This window comes from Thermobia domestica, chromosome 15 (assembly GCF_964235325.1).
Source record: "Thermobia domestica chromosome 15, izTheDome1.hap1.1, whole genome shotgun sequence".
Classification (NCBI taxonomy): Eukaryota; Metazoa; Arthropoda; class Insecta; order Zygentoma; family Lepismatidae; genus Thermobia; species Thermobia domestica.
Window position 1 is genome coordinate 190,679,197 of NC_137468.1, and position 19,576 is coordinate 190,698,772.

General features: G+C 33.4%; 1 protein-coding gene across 1 annotated transcript; it reads right to left on the reverse strand.

Moving 5' to 3' along the window:
- Positions 1-4,903: 4,903 nt before the first annotated feature.
- Positions 4,904-18,855, reverse strand: LOC145671770 (anterior pharynx in excess protein 1-like). Its single transcript, XM_081740975.1, has 5 exons — positions 18,729-18,855; positions 17,754-17,916; positions 12,255-12,382; positions 6,689-6,851; positions 4,904-5,039 (listed from the first exon to the last, which is right to left on the reverse strand). The coding sequence occupies exons 1-5, from the start codon at positions 18,853-18,855 to the stop codon at positions 4,904-4,906; spliced, it is 717 nt and encodes a 238-aa protein (XP_081597101.1).
- Between the last annotated feature and the right edge of the window lie 721 nt (positions 18,856-19,576).

Sequence of the window (19,576 nt, forward strand, 5' to 3'; positions counted from 1 at the left end):
TTTTCCAATTACCGTTTCTTTGTGCCTTGGTATTATTAACTTTCTGATTGTAATACCTATTCTGATTATTGTTACCATAACCGAAAGACCTCTGATAATTCTGAGGAGTTTGATTCTGTCTATTGTTAGAATTGTTACCCTGTGAATGTTTTTCCTCTCTAGTTTGTTGGAAATACAATGTTTCTAATTTCTGAATAGACGCTAAAAATTCCCTAATATTAGTGCAAGAATGTAAGTAAAGTTCCGTACGAAATCTCTGAGGTAACATATGTATAATGTCTGTTAATATCAAATTCTCTGGTAATTGCGGTGTCAGTTCTCTAAGTTTATTAAACTGATCTAAAGCAAAAGCATGTACCGAATCATGGGTCTTGGGATTGAATCGAGTTGCTTTACAAGCTGACAGCCTGTGCTGTATCGTCGCGTCTCCAGCGAAAGATTCGACTAGCGCCTTTTTAACTTCTTCTAAAGTTTTAAATTCCTCATTACGTGTGTAGTACCAGCTTAAGGCTACACCCTCTAATACATGAGGTATGGCTTGTACTAAGGCTTTTTCTGACAATTTAGCAACTTCCGCGGCTAATGCTAACTTACGCAAATATGTGTGTACTGACTCAGTAGCCGGATCACCTTTAAACTTAGGTAAATACGCAATAATTTTCGGTGTAAGATGGTCTTTTAATTTAGTTGTTTCTACTTCCCTATGTCTAGTTTCACGATTATTACGTCTAAAATTTCTATTAGTAATGAGCTTAACATGAGTTTCGTCACTACTGCTAACTTCACTATGTTCGGTGTAAGCTGAATCACTGTTAGGTTGGTATCCAGTTCTAACATGAATGTCACTATCGATATTAGGTTCCGATTCCCGTGATTTGTTTTCGATTCTTTCTACTTTTTGGTATACTAACGCCAAATCGTGCCTAATTTCTCCTATTTCACGCTGTGCTGTTTTAATTTCAGCGTTGTTCTCGAAAGTCTGTTCATTTTTAACTTTGACGTGATAATCTAACTGTCTAATCTCTTGGTAACACATCTGAAGTGACCCTTCGTTCTTTCGAACCTGTTCTTTCAAAGCTACGACTTCGTCGTGTATTTCGTCTAAGTGACTTTCCGTATCTCTGTGCGCTACGAGACAACGTTCTTTATTAGCGTTACAAATGGTGTGATTAGCCTCTATCTGTCCTTGTGTCAATTCTAACCTTTCGGATATACCCATTAAATGATTTGTGTTTTTGGTTACTTTCATTCCCATTGAATGTACGTCGCGGACTATAAGTTCTATGCTATCTCTGTTCTGCTGAATAGCTGTTGTATTATGTTCGATTCCCCTCTGAACTCTTTCAATATTTTGATCTACTTTGTTCTCTAACGCTTGTATTCTATCAGCTATTTTGGTAGTTCCCTCATCGCATTTAATTTCAACTGCTTCTATTTGTACCTGTAATTTAGCGAGGTTTTCCCTATTCTCATTCTGTGCCTGTTCCTGCCTATCTAGTTTTTCTCTTATTTCTGCAAAGTTTTCCTTATTCTCATTCAGTGCCTGTTCCTGTCTATCTAATTTTTCTTCCTGTCTATCTAATTTTTCTTCCTGTCTATCTAATTTTTCTTCGGTTTTCTGAAAATGTTCTCTATTTTCAACTTGCATTTGTTCAAGCATCTTAAGTATGTCAACTTGTTGGTAAGCCATGATGAAAATACAATTACTAATCGCAAATAATAAATGTAAATAGAATTCAAATAAAATACATATATTACGGAACACTATATGAGTACGAAAATACTAAATTTTACTATTATTATTTGTATTGGGACAACCTGTAAAAAGAAAATATGATTAGCAAAATTTCCTGTTTCAATATTATTAATACTTATTCATATGTAACTACTGTCTCCATGCACAAATCACTGACGGTCTTGGCTCGTGTCGCTAGTTCGGGCGTCATTAAAATTGCTACCTACCGTTTCCCTTGGGTGCTGGCTCACGAAGAACTCCCTAAGAAAACAGCTGATAACAATCCTGGTCCAGGCTCATATTCTGTTGGGCGCAGATTGATAATGTTGAAATGTGAACAGTGATTTGACATGAGCCACGTTGATGCTTTTGAGACTCAGGTTGTGTTATACTTACTTTTGCGTATGCACACGCATACATACACGTAAATGGCAAGCCGTCTGTTCGCAGGAATTCACACACACATGAATGAAGACGGTGATATTTACTTAGGTAAATTCCTATTTATTGAGTATAGATATATGTGGGTACGGAACAAAAAATATATATATATTGACAACACACAAAATTCTCACTTGGCAGAGCTATATGCTCGAACAGAAGAAATTGCTCTACGGCAATCAAATAAGCAAAATGAAGAATAAACTTTTAACACTGCATGGTAAATGTAAATATGCACACACTCTATATGAACACTAGAAACATAGCCCTTGTTTGAATATCACTAGCACTATATATTCACTCTTCGTATTATGCTAAGATTTTCACTATGTGATAATGACGAGGGAAAAAGGGGGGAATACTGCTGATTGAGGTATCTTGATTCCTAAAAGACGTTACATCTCCAGAAGGTATTTATCTTGTTTCACATCCTATATGTATATTAATGTAGCACTGAAAATTCTTTATACTATCCTTCTATATGATGTCTTGCACTGCCCTTTTCTCCAGCAAACTTTTCCACACTCTTGCTACAACGGATTCTCCTTGCTAACTTCTCTCTTCTGCTCACACACTTGGGAATAACCCGTTTCGATAAATCAGGGTTGACAATGCACTATGTAAAATAATAAAGGGAATGCTAATGTTTGCCGCATTCATAGACATTGCCAATGTGTCAATTTATAATAAAGAATACTGGCAACATTTGATTTGATCCCGTGGGAAAGAAGCTTTGAAATAATAGTTGAAAAAGTGTAGCAGTCTTAACTAATAAATTCTTCCCATGGTTATAGATCTTTATGCACTGCTGTTATAGGTAAAATTGTTCAGTGGAAAGAAGCGAACAATGGTAACGGTGTGTATGAGTCATCCCACCTACGACTCCTGCAAGATAGGAACGTTTGTTCTCACGGCAGGACGGATGACGTAATGCGAAAGCATGAGAACACGATAAACACAATATCATTCACACACAATATCAACTTCGTATCCAAAAATATTCCCAATGTTAATAAATGTAATTAAGAAAAACGTATATGCAAAACAGTCATGGTGACGAAGACTATAAGTTGGAAACTATTTTACAGAAAGAAAAAAATAAGTTTGCTACGACGAAATACTCCGTTGAGACGATGAGCGTTGTATTGGAAAACAACAACTTCTTTGTTCTATCGTGAGAAGCGATAAGAACGACTGAAGAACACCTGCATACACAGAACGAGTTGAAATTCTCACCAAAAGAGAAATAGCTTTTAGTTGAGTAAAATAATAATTTCGTTGCATGAATAAAAGTTAAAAAGAAATACACTGGTCGTCCAAAAACATAGTTTTGTGGCCGGGCAGACGGTCACAAATTATTATCATCAAGACACAAATGGAATAGTTTGTTCAATGAAGCTTGACAGTTAAATCCAAAGTACCGTATTTGAATTTATTTCATTGTATACTTTTATCTTTCAGTATTGGGCCATTTGACTTAAAATCTTATTTTGATCCAATGGCAGTTATAGAGGGAAATTATTCCAATGGAAATTGGAATTTTACCGCTAATACCTAGACAAAATGACTCATTTAATGTGCTAATTATTTCATACAAGAGTTCGGATATTGTGTGGGTTTTCTTTCCTTAGTTTACGGCAATATGATTTGATTTTTACAGATGTAACTTCCCTTAACACAAGTATGGCACTGGTTTGATTATATAAACTTAATGAAACTTTCGAATTATAAAGTATGAAATAACAAGGATAGAATTATGCTGTGACGGAAATTGATGTCTTAACACTTTAGCTGCCAAGGGTGAATTTTGTTGTTCACTGGTAAAGTGCCAAAAGTACTTACTTACATTATTCTTATTTTGTTCATATTTTTAAAACATACTCTTAGTATTGAAACATAATCTAAGGCAAGGTAATGAAACTGCGCGCACGAAAGTTGAGATTCTGAACGGACCTACGTGTGTTATTTATTTATTTATTTATTTATTTATTTGTTTATTTTTTATGAGCAAGGGAATAAATTACAGTGGAACTTGTAACTCTGTTTGATAGTCATTTTTTCATTATTAGATGTGCAAGCTAGCTTTGTGTGAGAAGTGTAAATGATTTCCTCTTGCTTGTTAGTGTTATTAAATAATTTCTTTGTACAATGAAGAACGAAAAAATATACGCAGAATTCGATCTCATTAATAACACTATAGTGACCTAGGCCCTTCTGAAAATTCAGCAAATGACAGGGACTTCACAACACTGACATCTTGTCAAAATACATTAAAATAATAATAAAATCCATTGTTAAACTTTTAACGTGCCATTTAAAGAGCAACACGTAGGTCCGATTGGTCTTATAAAAATAGCAAATACTTGTTACTTGATATTCAGCGCCCCTAGCGGCGTTAATCAGCAACATCTAACTACAAAACCTACAACTCTTCTATATTGTGTGTGCGATAGAAACATTGCAGTCTATTAACACTAGAGAGCACTTTACGATACAAGTACTCTAATGACAACTCAACGAAACGGATTATTACGGATTGTGGGTCTGGTCGGACCTACGAGGATATTTTCTTAGACTACTCCAGTGTGTCTGATCGAACCCACATGGTAGCTAACGTGTTAAACACGTTATTAGTTACTATGGAAATAAGATCGATATATATATTGAGAACATTATTTGTTATTGTGTTATATTGTATTAAATTTTACAGAGAGAAAACTGTAATAGTTACTCACATTGGCAATCAGGTATTGATGTCCATTCGTTATTACTTGGTGTCCATACTCCATCAACACATATCATACTGGTTGACTTGGATCCATCAGGAAACTCTGTGTTCTCCAGACAAGTTATATTTGAAACCCTAAAAGAATAATTTTATTTTCTTAAGCTAGTTCAAAACTATATCATCAACTAATAACATCTTGATATTATATTAAGTATTACTACACACGAATGCATGTGGAATAAACATATTGTTTCACTTTATCGTTTCACAGGAATGAGGTTTGATAATCCTTCAAATGAAGAATTAGATACACTGGTTGCTATGTTTCCAGATCTCCTTTCATAGCCCATTCTCTGCAACTATTCACTAAAATATTATCATGTCGCATGTAGATGTCAGTGATTGGTCGAAAGTGATTGAAATGGGCAACATGGTACTCAGAAAGACCAGAAATGTTGAACAGAACAAATTTTCCAGTTATTTAACATTAAAACAAAATTCCAGTAAGCCAAACATACGAACATATGCAACGTAACTATTTTGTTATACGTTGTAAAAATAATGTTTTAAATAACATCAATTATATAGATGTATAAAAGCAGTGGACCTATATTCGTGCTATTAACTTGCAACACTTATCCAGTGTTTTAATATTTTTACAATTGCCATTATTTATCTTGACTATTTTAGATATTTATAACAAAATAGTAAAATTACTCGTATATATGAGTTTGGGATTTTCAGGTGAGCATGTTTTTTTATTATTATTATTATTTATTTATTTATCTATTTAGAGCAGGCTTTCTCAGCCTATTTCCTATAACAATCCCCTTTTTTTAAAACATTACGGTTTGTAATAAACTTTTCGATTATTGCCGCTTATCGCTTACAGTTGTAGCTTGTTGTACATGTATTTTTATTTCTTGTATTTGAATACCCAGTTTCTTTTTTTAGTTTCACTCCTCTTTTATTTCTTGTTTTTTAAAAGATTCTTTAATATTAACAAAAAATTGGTTATTTACCAATAAATTCTCCCTAGAAACTAGAAACTCTTCATATATTTCAGAACACCAAGATAGTTCCGTCTTCAGTGGTAAGTTAACAAAGATAAAAACGGATGAGAAAAAAAGAGTGTAGAAAAAGGAGTACATCCCACAGAATGAATAAATATAACGTAAAGGAAACTAAAATACCACGAGCAGAGCACAATGCAAAAGAAGGAGCTGATTTGAAGGAATCACGATATCTATGTTACGTCACTATTACCAGATCCAAAATATACATCAAAGGTAGGTAACCCAATTCTATCAATGTTGCCATAATCCAGATATAAATCAGGTTTATATTTAAGAATAAAGAATGATTCTTTAATCTCCCGTTTTTTTTTTTTTTTTTTTCCTTTCTTCCTGAACCTATTACATTAACCTGCTTTATATTATGTGTAAGTTGTTGTAAGTGAAGCGCCAAGCCCAACGCGATCTACCAAAAATATCCCCGCGAGTTGCTAGCAGATCGTGATCGGCAGTTTGGTAATCAGTGATATAGACAATGGATTGAGATTCTGCAACAGAAAGAATTAATTCCATACGGATAAATTAAGAGTATACTAAACAAAACTTTAGAAGACATTAATAAGTGTTATCCTATACAAGTGATACATATTTTTCTGAAACAGCTGGTTTAATCATATTTTGAGCTCTTTCAACAAGATTGGAAATAAAGTATTTTATTTATTTATTTATTTAATTTATATCTTTTAACGTTTCGTAAAGAGAAACTCTTACCTTGTATCATAAGAAATTCTAGAATTTGCTGGAGTAGGTGGTTTGTCAAAACATGGTTTCTGTTTTTGATACTGACATTGTGCACCTTCAAATTTCTCTGGACATCTGCACATGTTAGAGCCAATACATTCTCCACCATTTTGACAAGCAGGCTGACAAACATCTGGGAAAAAAAAAAAAAATATAAGATTTTCGTATTTTTACATATTTCTATAAGAAAATAATGTAAATTACATACACTGGGTAGATTTAATTTATTTTCGGCTATATTTTGGTTGAATATTGTATAACCATCTGCAGGCTAATTACCCAAAAGTAGATTGAATATTAATGTGTTATATTTTACTCAAAGTGATCTTTTCCTGAAGTATTACGAGTCTTTTATTTGTGGAGTACGTAATTTTTTTTTTTTTTTTTTTTTTTTTTTAAGAAAGAAAATATTTGTAACTCACTCTCCACCATAAGGCATTAAGATGGTACAACATTTACTATGTGTAAGATACGGTAAATTTGAATGTATTTATAGCAATCAAATCTATATTAGAATGACAAAGAAAAAGACACTAGGATTAAAGAACATATCGAGGACTCCAATGACAACAATCAAGCAGTATAAGAATTATCAGAACATTCAAGTAATTTCATGCATTCCATCAAAGATGTAAAGATTGTACATAACAAATCATTATTGGTGCAAAGATCTGTATATGAATCTTATTTCAAACCACGAAAGATTCGAAATTCAATATAGATAAAGGCAATCTAGCTATAAAATGGAATATTATAGTAAGGAATTTAACTTTTAAAAAAGTCCGTAAATACAATTTGCCACGAAACATCCCAAAAATAAATTTTAGTACCTGATTGTCTGAGTCAAACATGCGTAGATCTCTATCACAGTTTTATAGAAATTACACAACAGAACAAAACGAAACTTCGTGGGCACTCAGTAATCGCTTATCTCTTGTTACATTATTAGTTAAAGAGGGCACTAAATTCACCGGCAAGGGCTTTAGATCTTTTGGTCAGATATTGGTCAAGAGAAAATTATAAGCATTGCAGTTTTGCAAGGAAAATGTCCAATATCATTCGAAAGGAGAGTTGGGTGGCCATTCCTATAAACTACCGAATATTTAGGATTGATTTAGGAAATCCAGTGAAGATAGAACAAATACTCGCGAGGATTTTAGAGATCCTCAACAATATAAGTTTTATGTCCCGCGGTTATGCCGCCAGGCTAAAGGAAACGATGATAAAAAATGAATAAAATGGTGGAATGAAGAAAGTGGGAGGAAATGGGAAAATCCCAAGAAAACCCACGCACACGCTGTTTATCCACCACAAAATTCAAGTGAGGCAAGCTGGGATCGAACCAAGGACCATACGCACCAGAGGTGAACGCTCTACCTCTGAGGCACCGCGGTCCGAGTTTGCCCACGAATGTGAACTCCCAAAGAGTTATGAGATCCTGAAGAAAGAATTGGAAATGAGAAAATTACTTTCCAAATGAGTCTCCAATGAACTTACAGAAGATAAAATTGAATTTCAGAAACGAAAATCCCGCACCAATCTCCTTCGTTCTAACTATTAAACAAAACGTTGACCGTTGATTAAAATTAGATGCGTCTGTATACCCAACCAAAACCAAGCTGTTTCGTACCAAACCTTAGTATGCTTTGGACAAAATACCGCATGCAATGGTGTGAGAGGACTTGCGTCTGAGAAAAAAGGTGCTGACCATGGCCATGTATGTTAACGGCATCAGAGATGGAGAATTCTACCACCTTCAATGAGCTGCTATTCAATTCATTTTGGTTTATGGGTTTCGCATAGCTTCTTTCAAAGTATCATCAGACTTCCAAAGTTATGGTAGCGGGTCATCGACAGTGAAATGAAAAACTGACATGAAATCTTTGAGTTCTGCATCCCACGGTTATCCCGGTTAGGCTAAAGGAGACGGTGATGATGAGAAATGAATGAAATGGTGCAATAAAGAAAATGGGAGGAAACAGGAGAATCCCGAGGAAACCCATGCACACGGTATTTGTCCACCACACAGGTCACTTTGCAGGCGCAGGTTTTGAACCCTTGAAACCATGCATCAGAGGTGAACGCTCTACCACTGAGCCATTGCGGCCCCCATCATCGACAGTGAGGGCACTGTTTATACGTATACTGCTATTAGAGTTTTGTAGAATTTCCTACTGAGGGAAGAACGTAGACTAAAATATTTGACGAATATTCGAATCTAAAAAAGAACGGGAATGGGGAATGGCGGAAATTTCATAACGAGAACGAACATAATTTATTCGGTTTACCAAACATTGTTAGGGTCATCAAGTCTAAAGATATACCTCATTGACTTGACACCTAGTCTTCCCTTCCGAGCGCTGCTATCGACTGAAGGAATCCAACTCCCTTTGGCTAAGGATCTCTCGCTTAGCAACAACTGAACCCTTATTAGCTCAACGCGTGGGTGTGTCGAGGGTGTGAGCTTTAGTTCGCATTTTTGCAACGGCTCGAGACATTTTGGCAGCATTATAGTAGGCTCAGATCGGCAGACCTTGTAGCCAGAATCGAAAAAAGTAAAAACTCTTTCAAAATTTTAACTGGAAATCTAATCGGAAAAAGACCATTAGGAAGACCTAGGCCCAGATGGGAGGACAATAGTAAGATGGATCTCGCAAGAAATAAGAATACAAAGTAGAAAGTGGATCCACTTGGCTAAGTAGAAGTTGGCTAAGGATAGAAGTCAGTGCAGAGCTTTTGTGAACGCGGCATTGAACCTCCGGGTACTATAGGCCATAGAGTTAGTTTGTAAGTTAGTATTTCCTCTTTATTGTATATTGAAATAAATGTTTACCATCTTTAACTCGAACAATCTAACAATAACAGTAATCACAAGAAAATTTAGAGATCAAGGTATGACAACAATGGATCTTGACGAAGAAAGCCACTGTTAATTGATATTTATTGTGAATTACAAACAGTGTTAAAAGTTTCGATATTTTTAGATACATAAGTTTATTTTAGGTACTCCATAAATCAAAGACACTTCATAGTTCAATCAAGACTACTCAAGTCTTGATTCGTAGTCATAGTTCATAGTTCAAGACTTTCAGCAAGATGTTTAACGTATTTTTGAAGAATCAACCTATACATGCTTGTAGAATGTTTAACAGAAATATTGCCAACTATAAATTAAATTTGCCCAATACGGGTAAGTTTTATTCTTTATGTAAAGGATAAATGTTCTACCTAATTAATAAGAACATTTCTAGATGCTTATAGGAAAACACCTATACATTGCTTATCTCTGGTGCGTAGAATATTTAGTTTAATTCCAGGTTTCATGTGAGCTTGTAATTGACAAGACATTGTCCAGAGCTTTCATGGTTTTTTTTCGTTTCCTTCTATTTTCTCATTAGACTACTCTTTTATCACCATTCACTTGAATTTATTATCAATATTCTCTAGCCTATAGGACGTAACTACGGGATGTTAAACTTTCATTCCACAGGTCAAATTTTTTTCACATATGTAGGGGATGTTCTGAAAATGACGTCTACAGACAACAGAGCACTATTTTAAAGTCAAAATAAAGCAAAAAAAATGTATAGCTTTCGCGTCCTCCTCTGGAGACATAAATTGCGCTATGTGGCAACGTCGCAAATAAAGAATGATAGACTAGATCTACCAATCCATCAAATAGTTATATCGATTCTTTCCAGATAGCAGCTAAAGTTGATATTGATTGACACTTATTAGTGTAACAATCGATTCAACTGCTTGTTGTATTGATAGAGTAATGCTAATGGCTCCAAGTAAATCTGCGACATTGTCACATTGTGAAATTTTGATTCCCCATAGGGGCTAAAGGAGAGCCCAAAGAGCATACAATCATTTGACATTATCGCTTTATTTTAGCCTGTAGAATAGTGCTCTGTGGTCCCTGGGCGCCATTTTTAAAACAGCCGATATATATATACCGGGTGTTTCAAAACAACAGTGACAACGCTTGGGAGGTGATTCTTGACACCAAGATAAACCAAAAAGCATAGACCAACCTGGGTGCAGAAATCCGTCATTTTAGAGTTATAGGCTGCCGTAAACATGAAAAAATGAACTTTAAAGGTCCATAGCTCAAAAACTATGGGACCTACCGTCGTCGGGACAAGACTTCACTAAGGAACTACTAGGTGCCCTATCCATATATCCATGTTTCAGAAACCTGCGGTATTTCCGCAACAATTTTTATAGAGGTAGTTGGTGAGAACTTCAAATTATATGCCCGTAGTCAAACTCCCTCTATAAAAATTGTTGCTTGAGTACCTTAGGATTCTGAAACATGTATTTTTGGATAGCGCAAATATTAGTTCCTAAGTTAAGTGTTGACCCGACTACGGTAGGTCCCATAGTTTTTGAGCTATGGACCTTTAAAGTTCATTTTTTCATGTTTTCGGCACCCTATAACTCCAAAAGGAAGTGTTTGTGCTCCCAGGTTGGTCTATACTTTTTGTCTTATCTTGGTGTCAGGAATCATCTCCCAAACGTTGTCGGTATTGTTTTGAAACGCCCTGTATAAATCAAGGGACTTATTTTCAAAATGGTGTCTCATATTAAGTGACTATTTCTCAAATACAAAAGAAGTCCGAGAACTCCAAGATAATATGAGATTCCTTTTTCCACATTCATTAATGTTATAATGTTTGAACATTAATCATGGTCATACACATTAACAGAAATAATTTAAGTAAATTTACATCATATATTCCATTGTACAAACTTTGCTTTGGTAGACTTAAATCCGATTAAAACTACTCGCTGAGCAAAACAATGCGTTTATTGTAAAAATTAATAACGTGTAACAGTTTCGTCAACTATCTACTTCGCTTCATCAGACACTATAAATCTGTCTGACATTTATTGTAAAAATTAATAAACAGTTTCGTCAACTATCTACTTTGCTTCATCAGACACTATAAATCTGTCTGACATTTATTGTAAAAATTAATAACGTGTAACAGTTTCGTCAACTATCTACTTCGCTTCATCAGACACTATAAATCTGTCTGACATTTATTGTAAAAATTAATAAACAGTTTCGTCAACTATCTACTTTGCTTCATCAGACACTATAAATCTGTCTGACATTTATTGTAAAAATTAATAACGTGTAACAGTTTCGTCAACTATCTACTTCGCTTCATCAGACACTATAAATCTGTCTGACATTTATTGTAAAAATTAATAAACAGTTTCGTCAACTATCTACTTTGCTTCATCAGACACTATAAATCTGTCTGACATTTATTGTAAAAATTAATAACGTGTAACAGTTTCGTCAACTATCTACTCCGCTTCATCAGACACTATAAATCTGTCTGACATTTATAGTGTTTGTTGAAGCGAAGTGGATAGTTGGCGAAACTGTTACACGTAATTAATTGTAACAATAGACGTATTGTTTTGCTCAGCGAGTAGTTTTAATCGGATTTCAATTTACGTCATTTGTTTAGTATCATTAAAACTAATTAATTAAATATATCACTTTAACATAACGTACGTTGACAAGCTGGAATTGAAACCAAATCTTCTTGTTGAGGCGTCCACGTGCCATCTTTACAAACTAACGTGGTAGAAGCAGAACCATCGGGAAATTGGGTTCCATATTGACATGTAATGGTACAAAACCTGATAAAATGAATAATAATTTTTCATTAATATATACCATATTCTTTTCAGTTGTGTAAGTTCAAAATTTCACACTAGAAAGATAGGAAAATAGTGATAATCTTCAGCAGAGATTTATTATAAAGTTACGTAAATGACGCTTACAAATTTACAATTTTTATTTTATTTATTTTATTTTTCTTTGTCTCTGACGAAATATTTCTTTATTGCAATAAAGAGAAACACATGGCATGATAGAACTCGAGATACATAATAGAATTAGCAGAGATATTAAAATATTTATTGATATTTACAGAATAATTACGTGAATTTGTTTTTTTAATAAAACAAAACTTTTCAATGATGGAGAGGATTTATTTTAAGGAAGTTTTTTTTTTATTATTATTATTGATAACAAATTCACATAAGCTTGAAAAGCATCAACAAATATCTAAGGAGACTTTGCTGGAAGGAGGTAAAAATATTACTAAATAAATTTGAAAAACTTCAATATAAACATATGAGATAAAACTACCACGATTTACAAGAATTTATCACTTTACTAGTTATAATACTTTGTTCATTCACTTCATATGATCTGGATTGTTAAGGGTATAATGTTCTTTTGTATATGATGGAATGAAAGGTCATAGCAAGAATTAACTATCTTCACCGTTATAATAAGAATTTTAGGAAATCTAAAAATGGATCAAAAGGTTGCGATCTTGACCAAGAATTAGTTTTTGGATCAGAAGCCACAAAATGTTTGAAGGGCCTCTAAATCGAGGTTTCGTATGTTCTACGGAATAAGCCCATTATACTAAGTTAACTGAAGGTTTGGGTTTGGCTACACTGTATGTAGTTCTCCAGATATAGGCATAGAAGAAAATTTTTAATTGAATGAAATATATTGGATTTTAGATCAGGGGCCACAAAATTTTTGAACAGCTCCTAAATCAGTTTTTTTTTTTTTTTTTTTTTTTTTTTTTTTTTTTTTTGACGGAATAAGCACATCTTACTGAGTTAAGTGATAGTTTGGTTTGGCTACATTGTATGTAGTTCTCAAACATAAGGCGTACAATAAAATTTTTAATTGAAATATATTAGATCTTTTGATTAGGGCCCACAAAATTTTTGAAACATCTCTAAATCGAGTTTTCGTATTTTCTACGTAATAATCACATCATACTGAGTTAAGTGATAGTTTGTCTACACTATATATACTTCTCCAGATATAAGGCGTACAAGAACATTTTTGTTGAAATATATTGGAACTTTTGATCCAAAAATGTAGAGATTGAAGATTAAAGTTGGTTTGTTCAAATCTTAATAAGCTTAAAGATAATATTCCTAGAGATACGAGACTTATATATGTGATAGACATATCAGAATACAATGACAAAGACAGCAACACATTAATTTCGGTTGGGTACGTGAGGAACCACTTTGGGTCTCAGCCTTTCAAAGTAAGTTTTCTTCATACATTATGTCTCCTGTTTCTAGTAAAGCTTTCCATATAAACATTAACAAAACAACTAAAATCATTGTTTTACAGTTATTTTAACTAAATATCTGTCAAAACCACGGGCGTCAATTTCATCGGAGGCATTGGGAACGTGTCCCCCTAATATTTATAAAATGGTTTTCTCCCCCCCTCCAAAAAAAAAAAAAAAAAAAAAGAGATTCAACCATGTAGCAGTTTACTATGTACACAAAACAATGTTAGACAAAGTGGATATGAAAAAAAGTAATACAAAATTTGTTTCCAATTGTAAAAAGTTTTGTAAGACAGTGTTTTGTAAAAAGTTTGTAATTGAAAGGCAGGAAGTTTTTGACACTATGATGGTAAAGATGGAGTAAACTAAAATAACAAACTGTAATTTTTTGTTTAGACACCAAACAGGAAAAAAAAAAGTAATTTTTAACCATCTGTTAAACCAACTATTTAGGTATACATTATTGAGCCTCATTTACATTAGTTGTAGGCTTGCAGGCCTAAAACCTGTTTTCAATACTTTATTGTTTCTGAGTATTCATTTTGCACTACCTTTTATCATTATTTTGTTTTTGACATACACTTGGTTGCATTTAATTTTAACTAAAATTGTAAAACAAGATTGAATTTTACTGATTGAATAAGCAAACAAACAGTAAAGTGTTTGTTTTTTAATACCAATTTTCAAAAATAATAATAATAAATAAATAAATTAGACTATCAAAGGTAAAGAAAAAATACAAAAAAATAAGATTTTGTTTGATTTTTTAAGTCAAAAATGCTTTAAAATGCAATGTAAGAAGACTATTTTTTTTTTTATTTTCCTGCAAGGATCCCGGACCCTTCACTTTCAAGGAGGTATTCTATACACTTTATTCCCGCCGGTAGTCTGACTACTTCAAAGTTTATGTGCTGCTGCCAATAGTCAAACTCTCCAATATCTACTAAATTAAGGATAACCGTAAATCCTGTAATCTATACCTTTTATTATTAATGTCAGCCATCATACAACTTCACAAGTATTTATATATATATTTGAACTCTCTTTATATATTTGAACTCTCTTTCTCAAGACTCTACACCACTAATAAATGAAAAGTACGTGATTTCAATATGAATTACAAAGCTCCATAATCTGCTTCTAGAACCAGTCAAAATATTGAACAATTTACACAGAATATTAAAGCTTAGGTTTCAGTCAGAATTATAAAATCCTTTTGAGCTTATTCACACATTTAACTAATTGACAACTCCCAACAATCATGGTTCGATCTTATTGCGTAAAACTATTTCTAGAATAAATTTGTCAGAAAAATTACGTAAGATTATAGAAATAAGAAAAAAATCATCTGAAAAAAAAAAAAGGTCAAGAAAAGAGTTGTCAAACATTTTATATGTTCTTAATGACAACCAAGACTGAAATCCTATGATTTTTGAAAATGTCTACACTTTTGTGTGTATTCGTCGACAATCCGTATGTATTTTCCTAAGAAAAATATGACTGAATACTAAGAATGGATATAAACTAGCGAAAAATTCCAGGAAGATATTGCGCTGCACTGTTTGTCAGTTTATTTGTATTCTCTCTCTCTCTCTCTCTCTTTCTGCTCGTCCATTTTGTCGACGTAAACATTTCAAAGGACCGCTGAACTTCAAGCATTAACTCTTGCATTAATGCTATCTGTAACACTTGAAAAGTAAATTTATTTTTTGCCAGTCCATAAGTGTTGAAATGTCTTGGCTCTCGCATTAATGCCATCTGTAACACTTGAAAAGTAAAGGTACATTTTGCCAGTCCATAAGTGTTGAAATTTCCTGGCTCTTGCATTAGTGCCATCTGTAACACTTCAAAAGTAAATTTACTTTTTGCCAGTCTACAAGTGTTGAAATGTCTTGGCTCTCGCATTAATGCCATCTGTAACACTTGAAAAGTAAAGGTACATTTTGCCAGTCCATAAGTGTTGAAATTTCCTGGCTCTTGCATTAGTGCCATCTGTAACACTTCAAAAGTAAATTTACTTTTTGCCAGTCTACAAGTGTTGAAATGTCTTGGCTCTTGCATTAATGCCATCTGCAACACTTGAAAAGTAAAGGTACATTTTGCCCATCCATAAGTGTTGAAATTCCCTGGCTCTTGCATTAATGCCATCTGTAACACTTGAAAAGTAAATTTACTTATTGCCAGTCCATAAGTGTTGAAATGCCTTGGCTCTCGCATTAATGCCATCTGTAACACTTGAAAAGTAAACTTATGTTTTGCCAGTCCACAAATGTTGAAATGTCTGCTGTTTTATCTTTATTAATGGCATATTGTAATTAAAAGATAAGCATAAACAATGGATCCAATGGCAAAGAAGTATAATAAGAAAGGTTGTACAGAAATAAGAATACTGCTGTATTTTCTGGATTTACGAAAAAATGTATGATTCATCAAACAGTTCAATATTGGAGCAGAATCTTTTGTACTTTACGAAGACTTAAAATTATCTGCCATAATACTTTAGTTCAAAATTCTACTTTTGTTCCACAAATGATATACATGAATTCCAATAGATTATACTAAATTGAATTGAATTTGTTTAGCGTCTCTTTCAACAGAAAGGCTATATGAAACGTGGACCTACTGCTTAATGTGGGATTCGAACCACATGAGCTCCCGCCGGGAATCGAACTCGGGTCTCCCACGCCAAGTTGTTGAATTATCCAATAGGTTTATCTCAAAATTTCTTTACCTTGTATCATTTTGCGAGATCTATCGATCGCTCTGCCTTCTAATCAACACGAAATCAGAGGAAAATGAAATATTTCAATTTAATATCGCACGATGATGCCCGTTAGTCTAAGGGAGACAGATGATTTAGGCAAAGTGAATGATAATGGAAAAATTAGTGGAATGAGAATGTAGGAGGGAACGGGAATACGCCGAGAAAACCCACTTACACGCTGTTGTTCACCACAAACTTGGTTGGCCGTGGACCGAACCAGAGCCCCCACGCGTGAAAAATCTCAGGAATGAAGCCTCTGTCACCTATAATTCTTAATTCTTACAGATTTTTACAGCAATCGGTAGACCTCGTAAAATCAGATAAAGTACTGGTTATAAAGCCAACTTTGGAATTTATTGGTTATTGGTTATTGGTTATTGGTTATAACTGCATCATGAGGGACGTGCTAGAGTGTATGATAGGAGGAAAGAGAGGGAGGGGGCGAAGGAGACTTCAATTATTGTACGATATCAAAACAGAAAAACCGTACGTGAAGACGAAGAGGTTAGCGGAAGACCGTGGAGCACGGAAGCTTCTCAGTTGCAGCAAGTGACCTGTCAATAATGGTAGAATAACTATGATGATGATAATGATGGTTATTCCAACGACGATATACTAAGCTACAAGGTTTAAGTTTAGTAAAGGTGGACGTGACACAAGTCCTAAACGGCATAAGTCCTAAAAATCATTTCGAAACACAAATCCTAAACGGCATAAGACCTAAAAATTATATCGCGGAACAAGACCTAAATGGCATAAGTCCTAAACCGCACAAGACCTAAAAGTTATGTCTAGTGCCTAATTTTAGGTCTTGTGCTGTTTACGACTTAGGCCTATGAATGTTACCCTACTGAAGCAAATACAAAATATTTTTGCTTTTGACAAATTCAATTATTAATTTTGAGAAAAACTATCTCGAGAATATGTTACTTTCTGAAACACAAATTTTTCATCATCACCATCAACAATAATTTTTTTTTCCTGGTGTAATATTAGTATTAAAGTTAGAAATATATGTGTAGTTTTACTCTATTCATTATATGCATTATGTTGACATGTTATAGCTTCTGACAACATTTAAGTTGAACGAGCTAATACGAAATACCAAGTTTCCAAGCAGAGGTTCACTTACTTATTTCGACAAGAAAGACGAGAGTTTGACGGTATTGATGGCCAATCATCGCATGGCTTTTCTTTCGGCTGTTGGCATTGAGGTCCTTCGAACCCTTCTGCACAGTTACATATGTTAGGACTCACACATTCTCCGCCGTTTAGGCAAGGAGGGACACACGTAGCTGAAAGACGAGAATTAAGAAATATAGATGTGACTTATTGTATTTATTTATCTATAACTGTTTCAGATACAGATCCATGTCTATTTTACACTGAAATAATGTAACACAGAAAAAAAGAAAAATATGTACCACATTTACGGACATTTTAATTTGTTTCAAAAACGATTTTCAGAGTCAAAAATGTTAACATCATACGACAAAATATCTAACCTAATATTAACAGAAATCAGAGAAATTATGACTTTTTTTCTAAAAAAGGCTTACCCCCTTCAACTATATTATTGCTTATTAAAACGGGGTACATTTATTGCTTGAATGAATATAAGATGCATTCGTTTTATTTATGTTGTATCATCTCTTGCATTGAATACTAATATTGATTCGTGCTTATTACACGTAGACATTATTGTTTTACACTGGTTTTAGACACCACATTCCTATTAAAATTTATGCTACAAAATTGTAAAGGACAATGTTTAGCAGAAAGAATCAGCTATTTTGTCTAAAAAATGTTACGATTTCGGAAGTTTCAATTCACATTATATAGTTTAGGTCAGTTTAGGTTAAGTTAAGTTAGTTTAAGTCAGATTATGTTAGTGTAGGAGTCCAGCATAATTTTCGAAAACATGATAGAATTTCACTTATTTCTATTATCATTAGGTTAGTTTAGGTTAGGTTAGATTTGGTTAGGTTATATTAGATCTAATCAATTGCATCTTCCATTTTTTTGTAATTTTTGCAGTTTTTATGTACAAACATTTACCATTGTAAATGCTATATTTTAATAAAAATTATATTTTGAAATCAGTTACCTTGACAATCAGGTACCGACTCCCAATCACTTCTGCTCGGAGCCCATACACCATTTGAGCACTTCAAATTGGTAACAGCAGAGCCATCGGGAAATTGATAATTGGGATAACATTTCACTGTACACATTCTACATGTGAAAAAAATAAGAAAGAAAACTTATTAATGAATAAGGCATACAACATTTTGTGCGAAAAATGCTCTCTGAATTAGAGCTTAAGACGAAACTTATCTATTACAAAAATAGGGTTACGAAATTTGAGTGGCAATTACCAGAGGTAATACTTGAGGAAATTTTCATTTTGCCACTAGGAGGTAGGAGAAGAAAGCTTACCCGACGTATTAATTCTTGAATACAAGTTTCTAAAGCTGTATAAAACTTTCTTTCCATAGACTGTACCAACAAAACAAATTTTTACTGATTCTTAAATGCCAACACTGATAATCATACCACTGTCTGTTTCCCACGACTGCAGCAAAATACAAGAAAGAACTAACACAAACTAATAGAAAAAAATATTAATATTATATTTAATTGCTAAACATGTATTTCTTACATTATCATTATGAGTAAAACATGTCTTATAGAATAATCAATATCAAAGTTCTTGAATTCTTCTATGTTCATCCAATTTTTAATTTTCTGGTGGGCTTTAAACAAAAATGTTCTATTTCAAAAGTTCTAAATTTTCAAATAAGAGGGTCATTTGAAAACATATCGGAATGACTTGTAAATTATTCATTGTAGCTTTGGAAAATTCAAGATTACTAATAAAACTCTAACTGACCAACTCAGTATATATATTTTAAAATTATAAATTTGTGTTACATAGCCGAAACTATAACACAA

What these genes read in the sequence shown, in the direction of transcription:
- LOC145671770 (XM_081740975.1), bottom strand. Translation starts at nt 18,855, where the DNA reads ATGTGTACAGTGAAATGTTATCCCAATTATCAATTTCCCGATGGCTCT. An exon ending in GTCGGTACCTGATTGTCAAG is followed by an intron (nt 17,917 to 18,728) that starts GTAACTGATTTC and finishes CTCGTCTTTCAG; the next exon opens with CTACGTGTGTCCCTCCTTGC. An exon ending in CGTCTTTCTTGTCGAAATAA is followed by an intron (nt 12,383 to 17,753) that starts GTAAGTGAACCT and finishes TCATTTTATCAG; the next exon opens with GTTTTGTACCATTACATGTC.